The sequence below is a fragment of the Spinacia oleracea genome, chromosome 1 (genome assembly GCF_020520425.1).
Source record: "Spinacia oleracea cultivar Varoflay chromosome 1, BTI_SOV_V1, whole genome shotgun sequence".
Taxonomy (NCBI): Eukaryota; Viridiplantae; Streptophyta; class Magnoliopsida; order Caryophyllales; family Amaranthaceae; genus Spinacia; species Spinacia oleracea.
The window spans coordinates 127,918,266-127,938,006 of NC_079487.1; the positions used below are offsets into that span (position 1 = coordinate 127,918,266).

The 19,741-nt window shown below is 34.0% G+C and overlaps 3 protein-coding genes across 5 annotated transcripts; 2 read left to right on the forward strand and 1 right to left on the reverse strand.

Moving 5' to 3' along the window:
- The first annotated feature begins 592 nt into the window (after positions 1 to 592).
- LOC110803050 (GDP-mannose transporter GONST2) lies at positions 593 to 7,092 on the forward strand. Of its 3 annotated transcripts, none has more exons than XR_008919638.1 (10): positions 593 to 935; positions 2,241 to 2,417; positions 3,228 to 3,441; positions 3,654 to 3,793; positions 3,968 to 4,097; positions 4,997 to 5,095; positions 5,252 to 5,406; positions 5,547 to 5,628; positions 6,491 to 6,588; positions 6,672 to 6,711. XR_008919638.1 is itself a non-coding variant. In XM_022008511.2 (10 exons), the coding sequence occupies exons 2-10, from the start codon at positions 2,251 to 2,253 to the stop codon at positions 6,713 to 6,715; spliced, it is 1,164 nt and encodes a 387-aa protein (XP_021864203.2). In that variant the 5' UTR covers positions 599 to 935; positions 2,241 to 2,250; the 3' UTR covers positions 6,716 to 7,092. The 3 variants fall into 3 exon arrangements, 2 of the variants coding, with proteins under 2 accessions (XP_021864203.2, XP_021864204.2); XM_022008511.2 differs by having other exon boundaries at positions 599 to 935; positions 5,512 to 5,628; positions 6,672 to 7,092; XM_022008512.2 differs by lacking the exon at positions 593 to 935 and adding an exon at positions 975 to 1,336 and having other exon boundaries at positions 5,512 to 5,628; positions 6,672 to 7,092.
- A 1,097-nt stretch (positions 7,093 to 8,189) lies between these two features.
- LOC130465667 (transcription factor MYB119-like) lies at positions 8,190 to 11,035 on the reverse strand. Its single transcript, XM_056834523.1, has 3 exons — positions 10,962 to 11,035; positions 8,769 to 8,895; positions 8,190 to 8,615 (listed from the first exon to the last, which is right to left on the reverse strand). Exons 1-3 carry the CDS (start codon positions 11,033 to 11,035, stop codon positions 8,190 to 8,192), a joined length of 627 nt encoding a protein of 208 aa, XP_056690501.1.
- A 5,933-nt stretch (positions 11,036 to 16,968) lies between these two features.
- On the forward strand, positions 16,969 to 19,061 carry LOC130466208 (uncharacterized). Its single transcript, XM_056834908.1, has 3 exons — positions 16,969 to 17,387; positions 18,509 to 18,574; positions 18,677 to 19,061. Exons 1-3 carry the CDS (start codon positions 17,322 to 17,324, stop codon positions 18,986 to 18,988), a joined length of 444 nt encoding a protein of 147 aa, XP_056690886.1. The 5' UTR covers positions 16,969 to 17,321; the 3' UTR covers positions 18,989 to 19,061.
- Positions 19,062 to 19,741: the final 680 nt, after the last annotated feature.

The window sequence follows — 19,741 nt, forward strand, 5'->3', positions numbered from 1 at the left end:
CACTCCTCAGTGGCGGATCTAGAAAAAATATTTAGTGGGTGCAAAATAGAAATTACGGATTTTAGTGGGTTCAAATAATTAATTTTTTAACAAAATTCGAAGAAAATCTTAAAAATATAAAGAAAATTCTAAATTTTCACAATTCAAGTGGGGTCAATTGACTCCATTCTCCCTACATTGGCTCCGCCCCTGACACTCGTATTCTACATAACAAGAGAGAGAAATGCTAGCAAAGAAAATTTCCGGCAACAGGTTTCTATTGCTAAATAATTGTAAGTGATTTTTGCTGGTTTTTTAGATTCTGGTATGGTCTGATTTTTCTAGATTTTACTCTAGTCTAAATGTTTATGTGAGTACTTTTTGCTTTTTCTGGTCTAATCCGACCTCATTTTTTCTGGTCTAATCTGATCTAATAATAATAATAATAATAATAATAATAATAAAAAAAGGTAGAAAGAACAACTAATACGGAGTATATCATTTGCCATTTTTCCTTGTGTACGCAAAAAAAAAAAAAAAAAAAAAAAAAAAAAAAAAAAAAAATTGCTTGCTGCAAATTACAATGCAAGTTTATTCTAACAGATGTATGGACCAAAAGTCCAAAACAACAATTTGGAAAGCCCAAAGCGGAAATATAACGATTAACGAATAACCGAGTAACCGACCACATTTGGCGCTAAAAAAAGGAACACCTTTGCTTCTGTCTCTGGTAACGCCGCACACTTTCCTCTTCTTCCTTCGTCGTCTTCCTCAAGCAAAACCCAACCAAAAAAAATTCAAAATTCAAAATTCCAGCCAACAAAAACAAAAATAATTATATGAATTTCAGCAATGAAGTTGACTTTCTGGGCAAAATCTCGAAAATGGAGCCAAAAATGGCGGTGAATCAGCATCTACTGCTATTTCTCTCCCCTCCAATCCCGGTTCCTTCAATGGTACATTTCTTATTTTCTCTCTCTCCCCCATTTTTATAACAATTATTGTTCAATTTCTTTGAAGCAGTAGTGTTTCTTTATGAATTGTATCGTAATTTACCAAAACCCTTGCTTTTTCCGGGGGGAGCTTTGCGTGTCATATAAAAAGTTCGATCACAACATAAAAACACGTTTATTTCATGAATTCATCAGTTTTTTCCTCCTCCTTTTAATGAATTTCTGTGTGCTCTATTTTCTATTTGATATTTTCTGGAAATTTGTAATATAATTTTTGGGTATTTTTTTGGTGATTTGTGTTCACAACATGTTTGGCTAATTGATATATAGGTCACATATTAGGGAGAATAATTATTCTTGTAGGTCGTCGAGATTAGTCAATCAAAAAGTGCAATTTGAAATCGGTGAGTTTCAATTTTTATTTTCCTGATTTTCTTGATTTCTTACTAATTTTTGAATTGACAAATGTGTATTTGGGGAAAGAAATTTAGGTGTTCCCAATGAGTGTGAATCTCTAAGTAAGAATTAGAGTGTTAACTTTATGATGGCAATTCTTTTCGAGAAAGTAATACCTGGGTTTGGATTTAGTTGTCACGTTACTAGTTCAAATTGAGTTATGAATGGGACTATTACTTCCGATCCGAGGAAGTACAAATATTGCTATTTGTAGAAGTTTGATTCTTAGTTTGAGGTAATGCAGGCTAGATACGACTTTGTTTATTTTATAGAAATGTATTGAGTATATTTATTCATGGTTTTTTCATGGATGTTATTTGATTGCTTGAAGTGCTTTCTTCATTGGGAAATGATATATTGATCTTGGGAGTTATGAATCCTGAGTAATCTTCTACAGGTAGATGCTATAAAATCATCGGAAGTTTCAATAAGCTCTTTGCTTCATTCGAAGTGTGTTCCATTAGGTATCGATGAAGAATGGATAATAATTTGTTCTGTTTTTGTTCTCTTTTACTAGTAGCATGGGCGTGGCTTATGGGAAATGTTTTATCAAGCTTCAGTTTCTCTTTCCACCTTCACAGCAATGCCAGCATAGAATTTTAAGTATAAGAATGAATTTTCATCTTTGTTGAATGTTGCACTTGTGCTTGGTCTTTGGATAGACAACTGACATTTAGAACTTATAACTAGCTTGAAACTTCAACTTTAGGCGAGTAATTGTTCTTCTTCTATATGAAGTAAAAGTTCACTTTCTGTATCCTGCATTGTCCTATAATATTATTTTTGGCAACCTATTGTCCTATGATATTAGCTCGTATCTGTAGTCTTGTGATTTTATACCTTCAAATGCAGGCTTGATCAGATGTCATCAGAAATCAAGCTAGACATAGGGAATAACTATGACCATTATGAATCAGAAGTAAGTCCTCTAGACGGAAATGACACAATGGCTGCGGGGAACAATGGAATCTACAACAAGTCCATTAGTGACATTGCATCACCAAGGGAGCGTAGGTCATTAGGTGACAGGTAAGACATATCTTTCCACTGTGATCTGTTTGTATTGAAAACTGTTTGGTGCTGTTGATGTGTGATTACTTTTCTTTTGTTCTCAAGTTGTCCGATGAGGAGTAATAATTTGATTCTGGCAATCTAATGCAAATTTGTTAATGGTGTTGATTCTATTCCTGAATGTACCTACACAGAAGTCAATGACCTGTTAAATCTCAAATTTGATTACTAGTTAGCAGCTGAATCCATCATCTTCCACAAATTATATTTATAAATTTATGACCCGAGGTACAACCTTAAGACAAGTTATTCTTGTAAGTTTTGATCTGTATTGATCTCCGAGTCTCAGATTATAACTTTATATGTTAGCTGTTGATTTTCCTGCTAGATGTTATCGGAGAAGGGGAGGAGGAGGATTTTTTTTGTTATGTAATGCTCGTGTACAAATATTCTGATGTCTGGTAGTGGATAAACTAGTTCTGTGCCAATGGCGTTCCTTGTAGATTGAAAATGAATTATTTGTATGTCTGAAATTTGGAGAGTTGGAGTAGTATTAGCTTATTAGGAAGTGGATGTTACTTCTTTTAGTTTTCTCCAAACTTAACAGTCTTAACTCTTAAGACCCTCTTTAGGGAACCTGATTTATGTGTCTCCTCTGGGATTTGGGAGGCCACCCCACAGGGAACTGAGGGAAGTAGGTTTTTTCTCCAAAATGGGGGCTTTGACCTACAAATTTCTCGTCGGCTTATGTTCATAACATACTATTAATCTTGGTTATATGATTTTGTGACTGCATGATTGACTAATCTTGCCAAGTCCTCTGAATAGGCTTCTTCGACCCAATCGAACAGTACAAAACAGCATTGGCAACCGTGTGTTTCAAGAGGAAGAAGAGAGGGAACACAAAAATGTAAAGAAACCCGCAGGCCCTCTTGTGTCTGGTGCTGCTTACTGTTTTTCCTCCTGTAGCATGATATTGCTGAACAAAGTAGTTCTTTCAACATACAACTTCAATGCTGGGATATCTTTGATGTTTTATCAGGTTTGGTTAGTCTTTGATATAGTGCATATATGATGCTGGTATTACTTATATGAAGTTTTTTTTTCCCTGAATAACTTATGGCTGGTAGTTCATTCTTTCACCTCAAAAATGAAGTTCTGGATTCATTATTGTTTCTTACTTAACTATATCATGGTGTATTGGTCTATATGTGCAAAGCTTTTGAAAAAATATCATTTTTTTCCTTAATGCAGAACTTAATTAGCACAGTGATCGTTGTTGTTTTGAGTATATGCGGGTTTGTCTCAGTAGAAAAATTCAGCTGGAAGCTCGTCCGGGTATGGCTGCCAGTCAACACTATCTTTGTGGGGATGCTTGTATCAGGCATGTACAGGTACTTGAAGTGGCTTTGTGTTAGATCTCCATTAATGTGGGAAAATTAACGGATCATCCTTTTGCATAATAAATTAAAATAACATGCAGGCATCCTTTGTGGCTGTTTTTTCTCTCTTAAGTTTGATGAAGCATAAATCTTTTACTGATTATCCCTGTGGAAAAATCCTTGCAGTTTGAAGTACATAAATGTTGCAATGCTGACGATTTTGAAGAATGTGACTAATATTATTACAGCAGTTGGGGATTATTATTTATTCCGGAGACACCAGAATCAGAAAGTTTGGACTGCAATGTTTTTGATGGTACATAGTCAGTTATGCTTACATTTGGTATTTGCTAGAAAAACCTTGAATATGTGTGTGTGAAGCATCAACTCTGAATATCTCAGTATATGAGCTTTGGTGAATGTGGATCCTTGGTGTTCCTGGCTAACTACTGTGATTATTGTTTATCCGGAGACACCAGAATCAGAAAGTTTGTACTGCAATGTTTTTTATGGTACATAATCAGTTATACTGGCATTTGGTATTTTCTAGGAAAACCTTGAATACATGCCTGTGAACTGTCATCTCTGAATATTTCACTATATGAGCTTTGGGCCTTTGTTCATGTCTAAATACTCTAATCCATTTATATTTGTATACGAAGTATTTGTTATTTGAAGACTTTGTTGGGTTTCATTGTGCTTGATAAATTCTGTAAATATACAGATTTGGTCTGGGACCCTGGGTTTAAGAGACTTGATATAAATGTGCCAAACAAGATGCTCGTTTGTTATAGTATGACTATGTCAGTATAAAGTCCCTGCAAGGAGTAGTCACTTTTTAATTGGTGTTCATCCAATCTGCTGCTCAAATTTTTACTCCTTCGTTCTCTTAAGAAATTGAGTTAAATTACCATACCTATCTGTTGCTATTTAAGAACTTTTGTCTGTACATCTCCATCATACTAATATAGTATTTTTTATATACACTCTGTAGTTCTTAAAGAAAGTTGTTATCCAGGGTAATATAGGATAGTTTTGAAATTAGCATATTAAATTTAGAAAATGACCTATACTTCTGGGATGGGCTTAGTTGAGAAACATTGTTTTTCAGTTTCAGAAATATTTGGTGCACCAATTTGTGTATTACTTTTGAGTTTTTAGTACAGCGATTCACTGCTACTTTTTGGGTTCTGAGTTTCACATTCTAAATAACAGATAATATCTGCTGTAACTGGTGGCGTCACGGATCTTTCATTTGATGCTACAGGATATGCTTGGCAACTTATAAACTGTGTTCTGACAGCAAGCTATTCAGTATGTAATATCTTCTTATAATATGATCCATATGTGTTTTTGTCGCCTATGCTTATATATTGCTGTACCACCATGTCAATGTAGCTTCCTTCTATTCTCTTTTTTAGCATTTGTAAGTTTTTACCATGAGAATGAGACTGGTGTACATTTTGACAGCTTACTTTGAGAATGGTTATGGAAAAAGCAAAACAACTGACAAAATCAGGATCTCTAAATGAAGTTTCAATGGTATTGTTGAACAATTCATTGTCATTACCATTTGGACTGATCTTGATTCTTATGTTTGATGAATGGAGTTATGTCAGAAACGCGTAAGTACATATTTTTGTCTTAAAAATGCTCTGACTAGTCATTTAGCCAATACAATTACTAGGACAAGAAAGATTGTATCCTCAAGTGTATTTATATATGTGCAGCAATGTAATTACAATGCCAATGTTTTGGGCTGCAGCAACACTCAGCGGATTATTGGGACTTGCCATCAGCTTCACTTCGATGTGGTTTTTAGGTCAAACCAGCCCTACAACTTATAGGTATAGTTCTCTTCTCTCTGACCTTTCTAGAAGCATTTAGTTGTTACTCCGTAGAAGTAAACAGTGGTTATCAAATTGGTCATGACTCAAAATATGTAAAGTATATTTGTTTATATGTTAAAGGGATTTCTTAATTACACAACCTATCTCCAGCTCACACGTTAACTTTAGGCCGCGTTTGGTTCAAAGGAAGATATTTTGAACTGAATATTATTTTCAATAGAATTTGGGGTTTAAACTTCATCTTCTTATGTTATGTACTAATTTTTCTTGATAAAAATAAGTTAGAAGGAAAAAGGAAATTTGAGGAGAGGAAGAGGAAGCTGATACAGGGAAGGAAGTGGTATTTCTTAATATTTTCTAGTTCTGTGAAACTATTCTCAACCTAAGATTATTTCCATCCCCATTGCATCAAACTGTGGAAAATGGAAAAACCAGCTAGAAACTTATTTTTCTTCAACCAAACACAACCTTAGAGTAACTCCAGTGGTTAAAAATATGACCTGCTCACAAAAAATAAAAATACATGAGCAGGTAGCCAATTGTTGGTACATCAATGACATAAGCAACTATCAAAATGTTATAGCTATTTTGAGTAGATAGCTCAAAATCTTGTTGGATATTGAATAATTTGTTTTGGGTCAAATAAATAAATTAAATATTATAGGGAACTACAAGGTATTGTAGCCAACCAATGTAAAACTTTGTAACTTAAAACAATTGTAGCTCGAAATTTGATGTGGCAAACCGGCAAACTTAGCTACACCACCTTGTAGCTTGCCATTGGAATTGCTCTTAGCATTTCACGGAGGCGGACATCTTTCTGTTCGATCTTAACATCCTGTTAATGTATGTTTTACAGCTTGGTGGGATCCTTAAACAAGATACCTATATCACTTGCTGGACTATTGTTGTTCAATGTTCCGCTTAGTGTACCGAATCTCTTCAGCATACTATTTGGTGAGAACAATAACCAAATCTACTCTCTTCCACCAACTCTGATCTTTAGTTTTTAGCTTGATGAAAATTTATGTGTGTTACAGGTCTATTTGCTGGGGTATTCTTCGCCAGAGCCAAGATGTCCTGATTTGTAGGTTTATGTCGTCGAACAGATATACAACATAACTAAGCAACTTCTACAGAGACAATTCTTCTGTGCTTCACAACTGCAGAACAGCTGAACATACTCCTGTCTCCTTCCTTTGGATTGATTGTCTCGTTGTTAGTGAAATTTGAACTAGTAAAGTGGCAACTAAACCTGGACAGAAGTAGTAGTATACAAGAAGTTGATCCATCATTTTTGTCACTAGGAAGTTGGATCAATTACAATGCAGATCTATTGTTTTACTCGCATAGTTTTTTAAAGCTTTTTCCTCATTTCAATTATTCTTTGCAAGTAAACAGTTACATTATTCAGAAAGTTGGCTGATTGGCTTTTTTCCATAAAATATTTTGTTGTCTAAAGTTGAAATTTGTACCATTTATTTAGTTCAGAGGATCTGCAGGATGTTTTTGGGCATAAAGATATCTCGCTACGGGCCTATGGCTATTCCTCGTGGCTGCTGGTGTGTTGGACTCTTGAGAAATTTATTGAATGCAGGGATACTATACAGAAGAGTCAAAGTAATGTGTTAGAGAAGTAAAGTCAACCATGATGCGATATTTATGGAATGGGAGGAAGTATAAAGCTTCGTCAGGGGCATGCAAGTTATGTTGCGTGGAAGAAATTGATGTGTGTCGATCAAGCTAGTTGTAGCAGCCTGCTCATAACATGGTTGGTGATATTGAGAAGGCTAGCTACTTGGAAGTTGGAACATCGAAATTGATATGGTGTAATGGTGTTTGGTTCCTTCTGTGATTCCGATTGGAAACAACTGAGCAATTTTTTTTCAGCAAAAGCATGCAGGGAAAGCTTGCTATGCACGAATGAAAATTATTAAGTTTATCCGGGTGCACCGATGAATGCAGGTAGTATGGATAAAATCGAAGCAAAATCTCACAAAAACGAATATTAAGGCTTTCCTCGATAAAAATCGATGGAATCTCCTCCAGAATTCAATAAAGGAGGCTTCAATTTCCATCTAATATAAATTAATTACGGAATAACATTTTACCTTTTCTAATAAACATTCAGATAACAAAAACACTGTTTTTGGTTTTTTTTAAAAAAAGTCAGAATTCTCATTTGAATCGGACATTCTCTCAACGTTGTTCATTCCCACAACTTCACTAGTACTAACCTTGCTAGATGATGGACTACACTATTGCCATTTCTCTTAACATTTGACTAGATTATAAAGAAACAAAGAATCGGAACAAAACTAGAACTAGAGGTAGCTTGCAATATCTTACAAAACATAATCGACTTCGACCCTTTTGGTAACTTTTAGATGTGTACACTACTAAATGTAAGTTCACACCATATTTTACTTCATTTATCCTAATATCTTGTTAAAGTAAGATAAATGAGTAAATACAATCATGTTTAGATCTACAAATAGATTCAAATTTTATAAAATAAAAAAAGTCTCTAAGCTTTGAATATAACATATTTTTGGATTCTAATAAGGAAACAAAAACATAAAGTAAAACAAACCCAAAAGTCCAACATTCAAGATATCGTCACCGGAGCAATATTGGTTGTGGTCATAGTTTTCTACGTCGACAGACATGGATGTAGACGCCGAGCTAAGCGACACTGAAGGAGCGGTGGTGGTGACGGTGGTGGTGGTTGTGGTGGTGGTGTCACATTGATATTTGTTTTTCATATAATCTTGTAAAATAGATGGTTGCTTTCCAACCTCAAGTTCACCATTCTTCTTATTTTTAATTTTCGAAATTCTTCTCCTTTTGGCAGCATTCCAATGGTTTTTGATCGAATTCTCAGTTCTTCCTGGAATTTTCTTGGCAATTTCTTTCCAGCGATTTCCATATTGCTCGTGCGCAGCCACTAACATCCTTTCTTCATCATCGTCCCATGCGTCTCTCTGAAATTTTATTCTAAGAACATAATAAAAGAAGGGAATATGCATAGTAGTTGTATTACATGAAATTTAAACAACAGTTACATGAACTTAATTTTGAATTTATTTTTGTTTTAACACATAATTAAGTTTATGGTGCAAATTAAAAGTACGTACCTTGATGTGTTCTCGTAAATGATTATGCCATCTTTCACGGCATTGTTTCCCCGTTCTTCCCACCATCCTCTGTGCGATAAAGGCCCATTTTCTTTGTCCATATTTTTTGACAAAGTTTTTCAGAAGCCTTCATATCATGATAAAAAGAACAAAAAAATGACATGAACAAAATCATTCATTTCTTTTATGGAGTACAAAAAAAATTAAAAAAAGTTAGCCCGATCGAGTGTATATATTCGCCTATTCAGAATGATGAGAAAACATAAAGCGGGAGAACTTGGTAACTTTCATCTAGGAGCGTTCGAGGAGAACAAATTGTATTATAGAACATAGAACATACGAAGGAGTATATTGCATAGAAAATCACATGTATAATTTTTATTTTATTTTATTTGAACACTTAATATGTGTTCCTAGCTTGCATCGGAAAAAAAAAATCAAAATTTTGATTTAATTTTAATTAAAACTTTTGCAATTTATTTACAAGTTTCACTGATATACTATGAATATAACAAAATATGTACTTGAACAAATAAATAGAAAAAAAAATAGGAAATGTGTCATACGGTAACCAAAAATTATGGTGATCGGACCGGCTATAGCTTTACTTTGACCAACTTTACACTTTGTTTTACTAACCAATATTTGGTTTGATGAATAAGGAAGCGTTAGACAATCTTTGAATTTTACTTTCTTAACTCCCGGAATGAGATATTAGAATTGTTTTTAAATTTACTGATATACTTTTGTGGATTTCTTAAACATATAAAAGATGGCATGACAAATTTTGATCAATCGGGCCAAATGCTACGTACAAACATAAATGGTGACAAAAATGCTCTTTAATGGATTAAGGACAAATTGGTTTTTACCTCCTAAAAAAAATCGAAAATTTATTTTTTACCACCTTAAAAACTAAAACTTGTATTTTACCACCTAAAAAGTTTTTAAAACTTGTTTTTTACCACCTGAAAAATGGAAAAAATAAATGAAAATGTAATGCATGGGATACAATAACGGTAATATTTCTGATATGTTCTCTTTTTCAACGATTTCATGTATTTAACTCTCTTTTCTTCCCCCGATTTATTATCTTTCATGAATTCACATGATTTTTCACCATCATTAATTCATAAAATTAACAAAATTTAATGGAAATAAAGAGAGAAGGGTGAAAGAGTTAAAAAAAATCACAAATGGAGTGTAAAAAGTTGGAGGAAAATCAAATTAGGTAGCTACACTAGACCTGATTAAAAGGCGGGCCAGGCCAAGAGCATAAAAATCTGCCCATTATGTAGGGTCGGGCCGCGCCAAATTTCGGGCCAATTTTTTGTGCCCAAAACGCGTTATTTCTGGCTCAAAAATAGAGGGCTTTTCGGGCCATTTTATGGCCGGCCAAATTTATAACTAAAATTGTTGTTTTACGTTGCCCAAAGCTAGACCTGGTCAAAAGGCGGGCCGAGCCGAGAGCATAAAAATCTGCCCATTTATTTTCGGTCGAACGGGACAAACTTCAGGCCAATTTTTTGTGCCCAAAACACGCTATTTCGGGTCAAAAACAACAGGCTTTTCAGGCCATTTTCGGGCTAGGCCAAATTTATAATTAAAATTGTTGTTTTATGTTGCACAAAGCCCGTAATGTTTTAAAAAAGTTTGGGCCAGAATAATCTGCCCAAAACCCGGTGATTTTCGAGTCAGGCCCATGTTGATCAGCTCTACCCAAAGCCCGTAATTTTTTAAAAAAGTTCAGTCGGACCGGGCCGGAATAATCTGCTCAAAACCCAGTAATTTTCGGGTCGGGCCCATGTTGATCAGCTCTAAGTTACACATAAAGATTTCATCTATTTTTTCGTTTTCAGGTGGTAAAAAACAAGTTTTAATTTATTTTTTTTAGTTGGTAAAAACAAGTTTTAGTTTTTTAGATAGTTAAAAATAAATTTTCAATTTTTATAGGTGGTAAAAAATAATTTGTCCATTGATTAATCTGACCAAAATATTTGGTCAATACATGTCATAAACCACTTAATCATCCAAATAATTTAGAACAACACCTTGAGAACAAATAGATACTCAAACAAAAACACTAATTTCTTGTACAAGTTAAACTAATCACGAAAGAGGCATTGAAAAGTTATAAATTTCATTAAAATTTATTTCATCTACCAATAAAAAATAGGAAGAAAAACTACAAACCTATCTTCCTCAGTGGTCCATTGCTCTTTGACATGAGTTTTTCCTTTAGGTCTCCCACCCTTGATCGTGGCCATATCTTCTTTAACAAACAAATCGTTTACAAAGTGTATACGATCTTGCATGGTGGTGGTTGGACAAATGTTATTGTTACCAACACCATAAATATGATTAGGATTATTCTCATGTAATGACACAAAATTGTTCAAGTAAGTATGTTCTAGGATTTGTGGTACAACCACGGGCGTATTAGGGGTTGTTGTTTTCCAAGTTTGAGTAAAATAAGAAAAAAGGGTGGTGTTATCGCCACCACGTAAAAAACTATCAACGACTGATGATGGAACAATAGGGGATATTAATGAATACTCTATTGGTTTGGGAATATCGAAAATATTAGTATAAGATCTACCAAATTCTTCTCCTTCCATCATCATGGTGAAAATGGTTGTGAATTTGAAAAACTAAGAAGGTTTAACAAAACAAAAAGGTGAAAATGAGAAGAGAGAAATGAGGGAGGGAAAGCTAATGCTTAGGCTTGTAGTAAGTTTGTTGATTAGAGTAATATATTCATCTCTTATATATATAAACAAGACAACCCAATGGTTGGTGATTTTAAAATAACTTGATATAGCTCCACATGTCTCCCTTGTAAGAAAAAAATTAGTGAAAAAATAATGATTCAATTATTTACATTTCCATAAATTTTGATTACATTTGATTTAAAGACATTACTAGAAAACAAATTAGGTGTGGTAAAATCAATTTGCAAAGAAGTTGGTCAATTATAAGTTATGCAATTAAGTGTATATATATGACTATTTAATTAAAAAATCAAGGTATAATTCTTATAAAAAAAATTAATTTACACATTGGTAAAAAAATAAAAAATTCCTTATTTCAAAATAATAAACTGCAATTATAATTGATTGAATATCTATCCGAATCACAAATCATTTTATTCAGCTTTAATTGTGATATTCTTCCTATTACGTTTGAAAGAAATGATATCTTTCCAAAATTCATTTTTTTACCTTTTTCGGAATTCTTATATCTCTGGAGAAAATGACGTGTCATACAATTTTTCGAATATTAAATATTATGTAAAACATATCACGTATAATGCGCAACATGTTGAACTTAAATATTTATATTTATGTGCTTTCTTAAAAAATAAATTGTAAAGATGAAAGAGAAATCACAAGCAAAAGGGGGCAATTTTTGCAATTATTCTTAACTATAACAATTAAATAAAAATGGAATAAAATGTAATAAGAAATTTTCATGAAATAAGCCTAAGTGTAATATTTTTTTTCAGCAATATGAGTTCAATTGATCATGTTACTTCACTTGTCATTTTTGGTTAATTTCTGTATATATAAATAGAAGTGTAAATGCTATATTATCAACAAATGCCAATTAAAACTATCAATCATGAACATGTTTAATATGTCTCCTTGTAGATAGTGGTGTTAAAATCCGGTCACAATCGGAAAGTAGACCGAAATTGAAATGGTTATTGGTCCGATCTTCGGTCCTTTAAATTTGGGTTTTTAGGTTTTTTTAGGCTTGTCCAGTTCAAATCCATAATTTTCCAGTCTGGACCGGTTGACCCGATTTACATTAAAAATTATTTTTTTTAGTGTCCTGAAAATTATGTAGTCCGTATTTTTTTCCTACATTTTAGTCTTTTATATCCATCTATACTCCCTTAAAAATGGATAATTAAAGTTTGAAAGATTTTCTAACTATTCCGTATAATTTTTTGGAAAAATAATTCCGAAATTTGTATGGAGGCATTATCAATTATTTGGTCCAATCCGCTCTAAACCCGGATCGAACAAAAAAAATCGGCCCGATCTTGACCAGAACTTTTTCGATCCAGTCTTCTGTTCACTAATTTTCTTGATTCCAGTTCCGGTCCGATTTTAGACCGGTGTACAGGCGTACAATTGTAATCTTTTATATCTATAGCCAATATATTGCCAATATTTAGCATTTGTTCCTTTTTATATATATATATATTTTTTTTTCTTCTTTTAGTATCTAGGCTATGTTTGGCAATACTAGCTGAAATTGAGCTGAACTGATAAGTTACCTGAAATGGGGTAAGGTAGCACCTGAAATTAATAAGGTGCTGAAACTGATAAGTTAGCTGTTTGCATTATTGGTTTGTTAAAACTATTAATTTTCAAGTACATGAAATTTTAAGTTTTAATTGATATTTTATATATTTCTACATTTAAATATATTTTTTGTGAAATACGGAGTAATAATAAATAGAATATTGAATCTCAATTAACTTTTTTTTTTATTGTAATTGAAATTTATAATGTGAACATCGAAACAATTTTATAAATAAAACAACGGATTTTTCACGAAATACCCCCGAGGTTTAAGTTTATTCACCAAATACCCTCGCAGTTTCAGTAATTCACCAAATACCCCTGAGGTTTCATTTTCTCGCATGACTTACCTCTGCCGTTAAGTTGCTGTTAGAAACTTTATTTCACCAGATACCCCCTGTATTTCAAAAACTTTATTTCACCAGATACCCCTGTGGTTTCTTATGTTTTCACCATGTACCCATATGTTTTATGATCATTTCACCAGATACCCCTGCTTAATTAACAACGACTATTTTAAAAAAAAAAAACTAATTGTTGTACTATCTCCTCTATATAAAGGAGGAGCAGCAACATCACCTTATCACACATCTTTCTGTTCTTCCCACAAATGAGCTCATATTATCCCAACTCACTTTTTACAAATGAGCTCATATTCTCAATCTTCCTCTACAATGTATGAATCATCATACGTTGTAGTTCCCAACATAACATGCAACAAATGTGGGAAAAACTTTGCAATAAGAAGTTGTGAAACAGCGAAAAATACTCAAAGACTATATTACAAGTGTGACTTATGTGACAACTTCAAGTGGTGCAAGGGAAACATTGAGCAACCCCATCCAAGCGCGCAGAAACAACAGAGGTAGCACAGAGGAAGGAGAAATGCAAGAAAATAGAAGTTTGAATGAGGAAATTCACCAAATGAAGAAGAAACTCAAGCAATAGAAGAAATTAATGCATGGAGCTATCAAAATTGGCATTCTAATGTTTCTGATTCTAGTATTTGTAATGAGAAAGTGAATGATGTGTAATAAACAACAAAATTTCATCAATAATATGACATTTCATTTCCGCTTTAAGTAGCTTTACAAAAGTGTGCCCCCGACACGCAAAATATAGACAACGGTCTTTAAGTGTAGTTTTACAAAAACTTGCTCCCATAGGCAAGAGATATACCCAATAAGTGCAACTTCACGAAATATGCTCCAATATGCAATGAAATGAGTATTTATAAAAAAAATTAAGTATACTTCCTTTTGTTTCCCTTAGTTGGTGCATTACCTTGTTGCTTTTTATTAGAAGCACCAGGGTCCCCTTGCTGTGAACAAGAAGCACCAGCAGCAGAAGAACCAGCAGCAGCAGAAGAACTAGCAGCAGCATCATCAACAACCTTATTTTAATTTGCTTTGCAGTGGCTCCACCTCTACATGTCCTTGCATTGTGTCCCACCTCCATACACTTACTACACTTCACACTGTTGTTTCTCTTCCCCTTCATTGGATCATGTTTACTTCTCTTAATTTCTCAGTTTAGGTGGTCTACCATCAGCTCTCTTCATGGGTGGTGGGAGGATGATAGGGATATCAAAAGAAGGCCATTGAGTTGGGTCAGATATGGGGTGTATATGGTCTGAATAAGTTAACTTGCAAGCTGCTTCTTTGAAGTAGGGAGAATATGAGATCATTTGTGGGAATAACAGAAAGATGTGTGGTAAGGTGATCATTTGTGGGAATAACAGAAAGATGCGTGGTAAGGTGTTGTTGCAGTTGCTCCTCCTTTATATAGAGGAGATAGTACAATGGCTAGTTTTTTTAAAAAATAATAGTCATTGGTGAGCAGGGGTATCTGGTGAAATTATCATAAAACATAGTGGTACATGGTGAAAACATAAGAAACCACATGGGTATCTGGTGAAATAAAATTTTTGAGGGTATCTGGTGAAAAAAAGTTTTTAACGGCCACTTAACGGCAGGGGTAAGTCATGCGAGAAAATGAAACCTCGGGGATATTTGGTGAATTACTGAACTGCGAGGGTATTTGGTGAATAAACTTAAACCTTGGGGGTATCTCATGAAAAATCCGATAAAACAAACAAGGACGACATTTTGAATTTTGAGGGTACTTTCGTTCGAAATGAAGTTAAAAAGATTCAACATTTTCTTTAGTACTTCGTACTAAATAAAAACTTAAGTTCAGAGTAAAAAAAAGAAAAATAAATAAAATATAAGAATCCACTAACCTTCCCCAATCCCACCTACCCCTCAAAGTCTCTACCATCAAAAGTTCAAAGCCCAACAACATCACGTGAAGTCTTTCTCTCTCTCCTTCTCCTTCTTCCCATTCTCCATCTTCTAGTTCCTTTCTGCACTCTTCTTCACAGTTCCTGAAACAAAAAAAATTGAAGAATGGATATGCGATATTCTTATTTATATCAAATTTATGTGCGATATCTGCCGTTGGTCATATGCAGTCTGTGTATGTTTTTTTTTCTTCTAAATTTTGATTTTTGAAATGCTTTGGAAGTGAAAAGTAAATTTCAGTTGCTGACATTTCAGCTCCTTAAACGCAGACGTTGCCCTTATTAACGTTTCGATTTCAGTCGACTTATCCAACTTAAATTTTATTTTAGCTCTTTACCAAACGCTTCTAATCTTTTAAGTTAACTTAAACTTTCAGCAGCTAATCATTTAAGGTGACTGAAAGTGGTTACCAAACAGAGCCCTAGGCTCATATGTTAGCGCACGACTTAGCAAGTTAAGTCGAATTCTGATTTGGTGAACTTTATTCCTTGGATCAATGTTGTTTATTTTACGAAATCAAGTTGTTTTAACTGTACCAATGAGGTATTGGTCTAGTACGTGGTTAACACCGAGACATATGCACGATAGATCTTAAGTCAAATCCTCCACGACTCCATCCCTTTATATTTATTGTTCTTGTAACTCATTCACACCAATAATTATTTTAATTAGGTTGCCATGATTGCGGTTCAAATATCCAATACAGGAGTTACTTATGTCCTAAATGAATACCGATGTACACCAACGTGTAAAATAGACGACCTTTCCCTCCTCGCTTTTTACTCTTGAGTTTACAAAAATTAGGGTTAGTTTTCTAAGCTAGAAATACACTTGTCTTCGAAAATTTGACTATTTTAGGTCAATTCTCTTTTAATTGCTATGCCTTTTGTTGTTAGTTTCAATAAATTTACATTTTATGCGTGTAATGAATTTGTATCGTGTCTCTAGTTTGTATAGTGGAATTCATCTCTCCTTGGTAGAGTTAGTCGACGGATAATGCGGTGTATTTCATGATAAAAATCGTCTAATTTTTGTGATGAATGGGCATTATTCAAGAACCAAACTATTATCCGCCAACCCGTTAGGAAAGCCAATTTTAACCCGGCCCGTTCTTGACACGTGATTATGGGAGTAATAACCAAATTCCGAGTTGGATGACTTGGCTCCCCTAATCACATGTCAAAAACAGGTCGGTTTGGGGTTAGGGGAGCCAAGTCATCCAACCCATCAACTAAGATGTGATTCCAACACTAATTTGCCCCATTTTAGATCAATTGGACCGTATTCATTTCCAATGCTTTCTCTTGTTTAACGATAGGCCCATTACTTCTAGATGACAAATAGGCTATAGGCAATAGGCCCTCAAAAGTAAAAATGCTCATGAAACTGAGTCAACTGTATTTTTAGGGCCCCATAAAAAAGAAAGGGGGTTTTCAAACGACGTCCTAATCCGCTAAAAACGCCCTCATTTTATTGTTAAAAGTACTAAACTACCCTTATAAAAATTTGGAGACCTTCCATCTCACCTTCCCCTGCTTTCACCTTCCCCTGCTTTCCCCTGCTTTCACCTTCCCCTTTCACCGCCCCACCCCTGCTCCTTCCACCACCCCTGCTACCACACCCCTGCTCCTTCCACCACCACCGCACACACGGCACACCTCCCCTGCTCCCTTAATCCTTCCACCACCCAGCCGCCGCCCAGCCCTAGCCCCTTGCCCACGACCCCTCGCCCACGACGACCCTGCTCCACCACCAAGAGTCGCCGTCCCTGCTCCAGCTCGACGCGAATTGATTTGAGACACGGTTCCCTCCCCTGCGACGACGGTTCCCTCCCCTGCGACGACCCTGCACAACCACCAAAATCGACGCGAATTGATATGAGACACGACCCTGCTCCGGTCGTTCGTTGACTTGATTGGGCACGAATTGGTTGTAGGATGCCGCCGAAGAGGTCGGAAAGGGGGTCGCCGGGCAAAGCTCCTCCTCCTACACGGTTGCGTTTGGTATGAATCGAATTTTTTTTTTAAAATTTTAACGAGTGCCGCCCAGAAATAGCGATTGGAACCATGGTACACCCGCCATTGAAAAGTGGATGCGACCATGGTTCTGCCGCAGATCTATGGCGGAAGAACCATGGCAGCCACCACTTTTCTTGGGCGGTTGGGCCTTGGTTCCTCTCGCCATTTGTGGGCGGCAATTCATGATTTTGAATTTTTTTTTTATTTTTTTTTCGTTTATAATTATAATTCCTATTAATGTTATGTTACAAATTTTAGTTTAATAATGTAAGCTTATTTTAGAAGTAGTTTAAAAATTTAATTACAAATTTTAGTAATTAGTTTAAAAATCCTCTATTGGTACATGTTAGAATTAGTTTAATAATGTTATGTAATTTTTTTTGTCGGGCTTGTTATTGTGATTGCTATTATTATTATTTAATTTGTTATTGTTAATAGAAGATATTATAAGAACAATTATTATTATTGATGATTTTTACGTTAAATTATTAATATTAGAACTATGAATTTTAATTGGAATGAACGAGATAATTAACGACTTAATTAACAAAATATGTGGCATAATTAACGGCATATTTTAATTCACGACATAAATATAATCAACGACATATCTAACGCTTTAATTAACGGTATGCTTTGGTTAACGTAATAATTTAATTAACCGATTATGAATATATTTATATTTATTTTAAATAGGTTTAGGTGTTTTTGTAAATAACATTATTATTATTATTATTAAAAATTAGGATAAAAAATAGTAAACTTACAAATATTTTTAATTATTATGATTGTTATTATTGACATTAGTTTAATATTATTATAACTATGGAGTTGTATTTTGTTATTGTGTACTAACGACATAATTTAATCGGAATGAACTAGATAACTAACGACATAATTTATTGAACGACTTAATAAACAAGATTTGTGGCATAATATATGCAACGTCATAATATAACGACATATTTAACGATATATTTAATGACATATGTAACGAAATGAGATTAAAAAAATGTAAATCAATTATGTTAATATTATATTATTGAAATGAGATTAAAATTTAAATGCGAAACTAGCTAACACATTTCACGCATGTTAAATAATAGAGAATTGGGAAGGGCGCTCCAATGGGCCCGCCGTCCCAGCCTCCGCCTGCTTCGCTCATGCAAGAGGTTAGTGTATGAATTTTATTTTTAATTAAACCCTTATGCCGCCCAGAAATGAGAAACAAGCTAATACGTTTCACGTTTGATTAATAATTGAAAATTGCTCAGAGTTCACTTAGCTATGATGTTGATAATGTCGTTGACGGTTCTGGAGCTAGGCATACCCGAAGTCGTTGTATAAATGCTTCAATTAGAAGGGAGAGAGGTGGGTTTGGATTGGATGAGGAGGAGGAGAACATGACTACAGTTGTGGATACGGCTTTAGGAGGCGCTTCGCCACCAACGCAGATGCTTTACTCTCCACATCGTTCGTTGGGTTACTCGCCACCTCGTCCGATAATATTAAATAACGTACATTCAATTCATAATTTAAACACCATTTTCTTAATTTTGCACATGAAATTAAATTACAAAAATTAATAACTGCATACATAATTACATATATTTAAAAATGTTATATTATAAGCCGTTATTAATTACACATTATCATTTAGTTATTTTCTATGCCATTATATAATTAAACATATAATTTACTAACATTTAACAAATAAACATGTCATTAATTAAACATTTATTTTAAGTATTTTATTTAAACATGTCAATAAATTTATAAACTAAACAATTATTTTTAATTTAATTATTTTCATACATATATACAAAGAAATTTTTTAGTTAATTACATGTGAAAATTCATACATTTATTTTATTTTATTATTTTCACATTTATACAAAGAATGTTTTTTAATTTTAACAAATAATTTTCACATGTAATTTTTTTAATTTTACAGATTTTTACAAATAAAAAATTTAACTAATTTATTTATTTTTCAAAATATTTTCAGAATTAAACAATAATGAAATTTAAATATTACAATTTTTTTTTTTTTAGTTTAAACTGCTAACCTAGAAATAATTGATTTTTTTTTTAAAAAAAATTTAAACTACGTTGCCGCCCAGAATAAGTAGTACGTACCCATGGTGGCTCGCCCAAAAAAGGCGGCACCCACCACGGCTCACCCACCCCAGATCTGCGGCTGAGCCATGGTGGGTGCCGCCTTTTTTGGGCGAGCCACCATGGCTACGTACTACTTTTTCTGGGCGGCACTTGCCATACAAAAAAAAAAAAAAAATTAATTCCTCACCTCCGGCGACGAGGGAGCCCACATGGCCGAC

Bases quoted from the DNA above. Each gene is read 5' to 3' on its own strand.
- LOC130466208 (XM_056834908.1), top strand. From the start codon at position 17,322: ATGCCGCCGAAGAGGTCGGAAAGGGGGTCGCCGGGCAAAGCTCCTCCT. The intron at 17,388-18,508 runs GTATGAATCGAA...GTTAAATAATAG, and splicing joins CTCCTACACGGTTGCGTTTG to AGAATTGGGAAGGGCGCTCC. The intron at 18,575-18,676 runs GTTAGTGTATGA...AAAATTGCTCAG, and splicing joins CTGCTTCGCTCATGCAAGAG to AGTTCACTTAGCTATGATGT.
- LOC130465667 (XM_056834523.1), bottom strand. From the start codon at position 11,035: ATGGCCACGATCAAGGGTGGGAGACCTAAAGGAAAAACTCATGTCAAA. The intron at 8,896-10,961 runs GTTTGTAGTTTT...CATGATATGAAG, and splicing joins TGGACCACTGAGGAAGATAG to GCTTCTGAAAAACTTTGTCA. The intron at 8,616-8,768 runs GTACGTACTTTT...ATAAAATTTCAG, and splicing joins ATTTACGAGAACACATCAAG to AGAGACGCATGGGACGATGA.
- LOC110803050 (XM_022008511.2), top strand. From the start codon at position 2,251: ATGTCATCAGAAATCAAGCTAGACATAGGGAATAACTATGACCATTAT. The intron at 4,098-4,996 runs GTACATAGTCAG...TCTAAATAACAG, and splicing joins GGACTGCAATGTTTTTGATG to ATAATATCTGCTGTAACTGG. The intron at 5,629-6,490 runs GTATAGTTCTCT...TATGTTTTACAG, and splicing joins ACCAGCCCTACAACTTATAG to CTTGGTGGGATCCTTAAACA.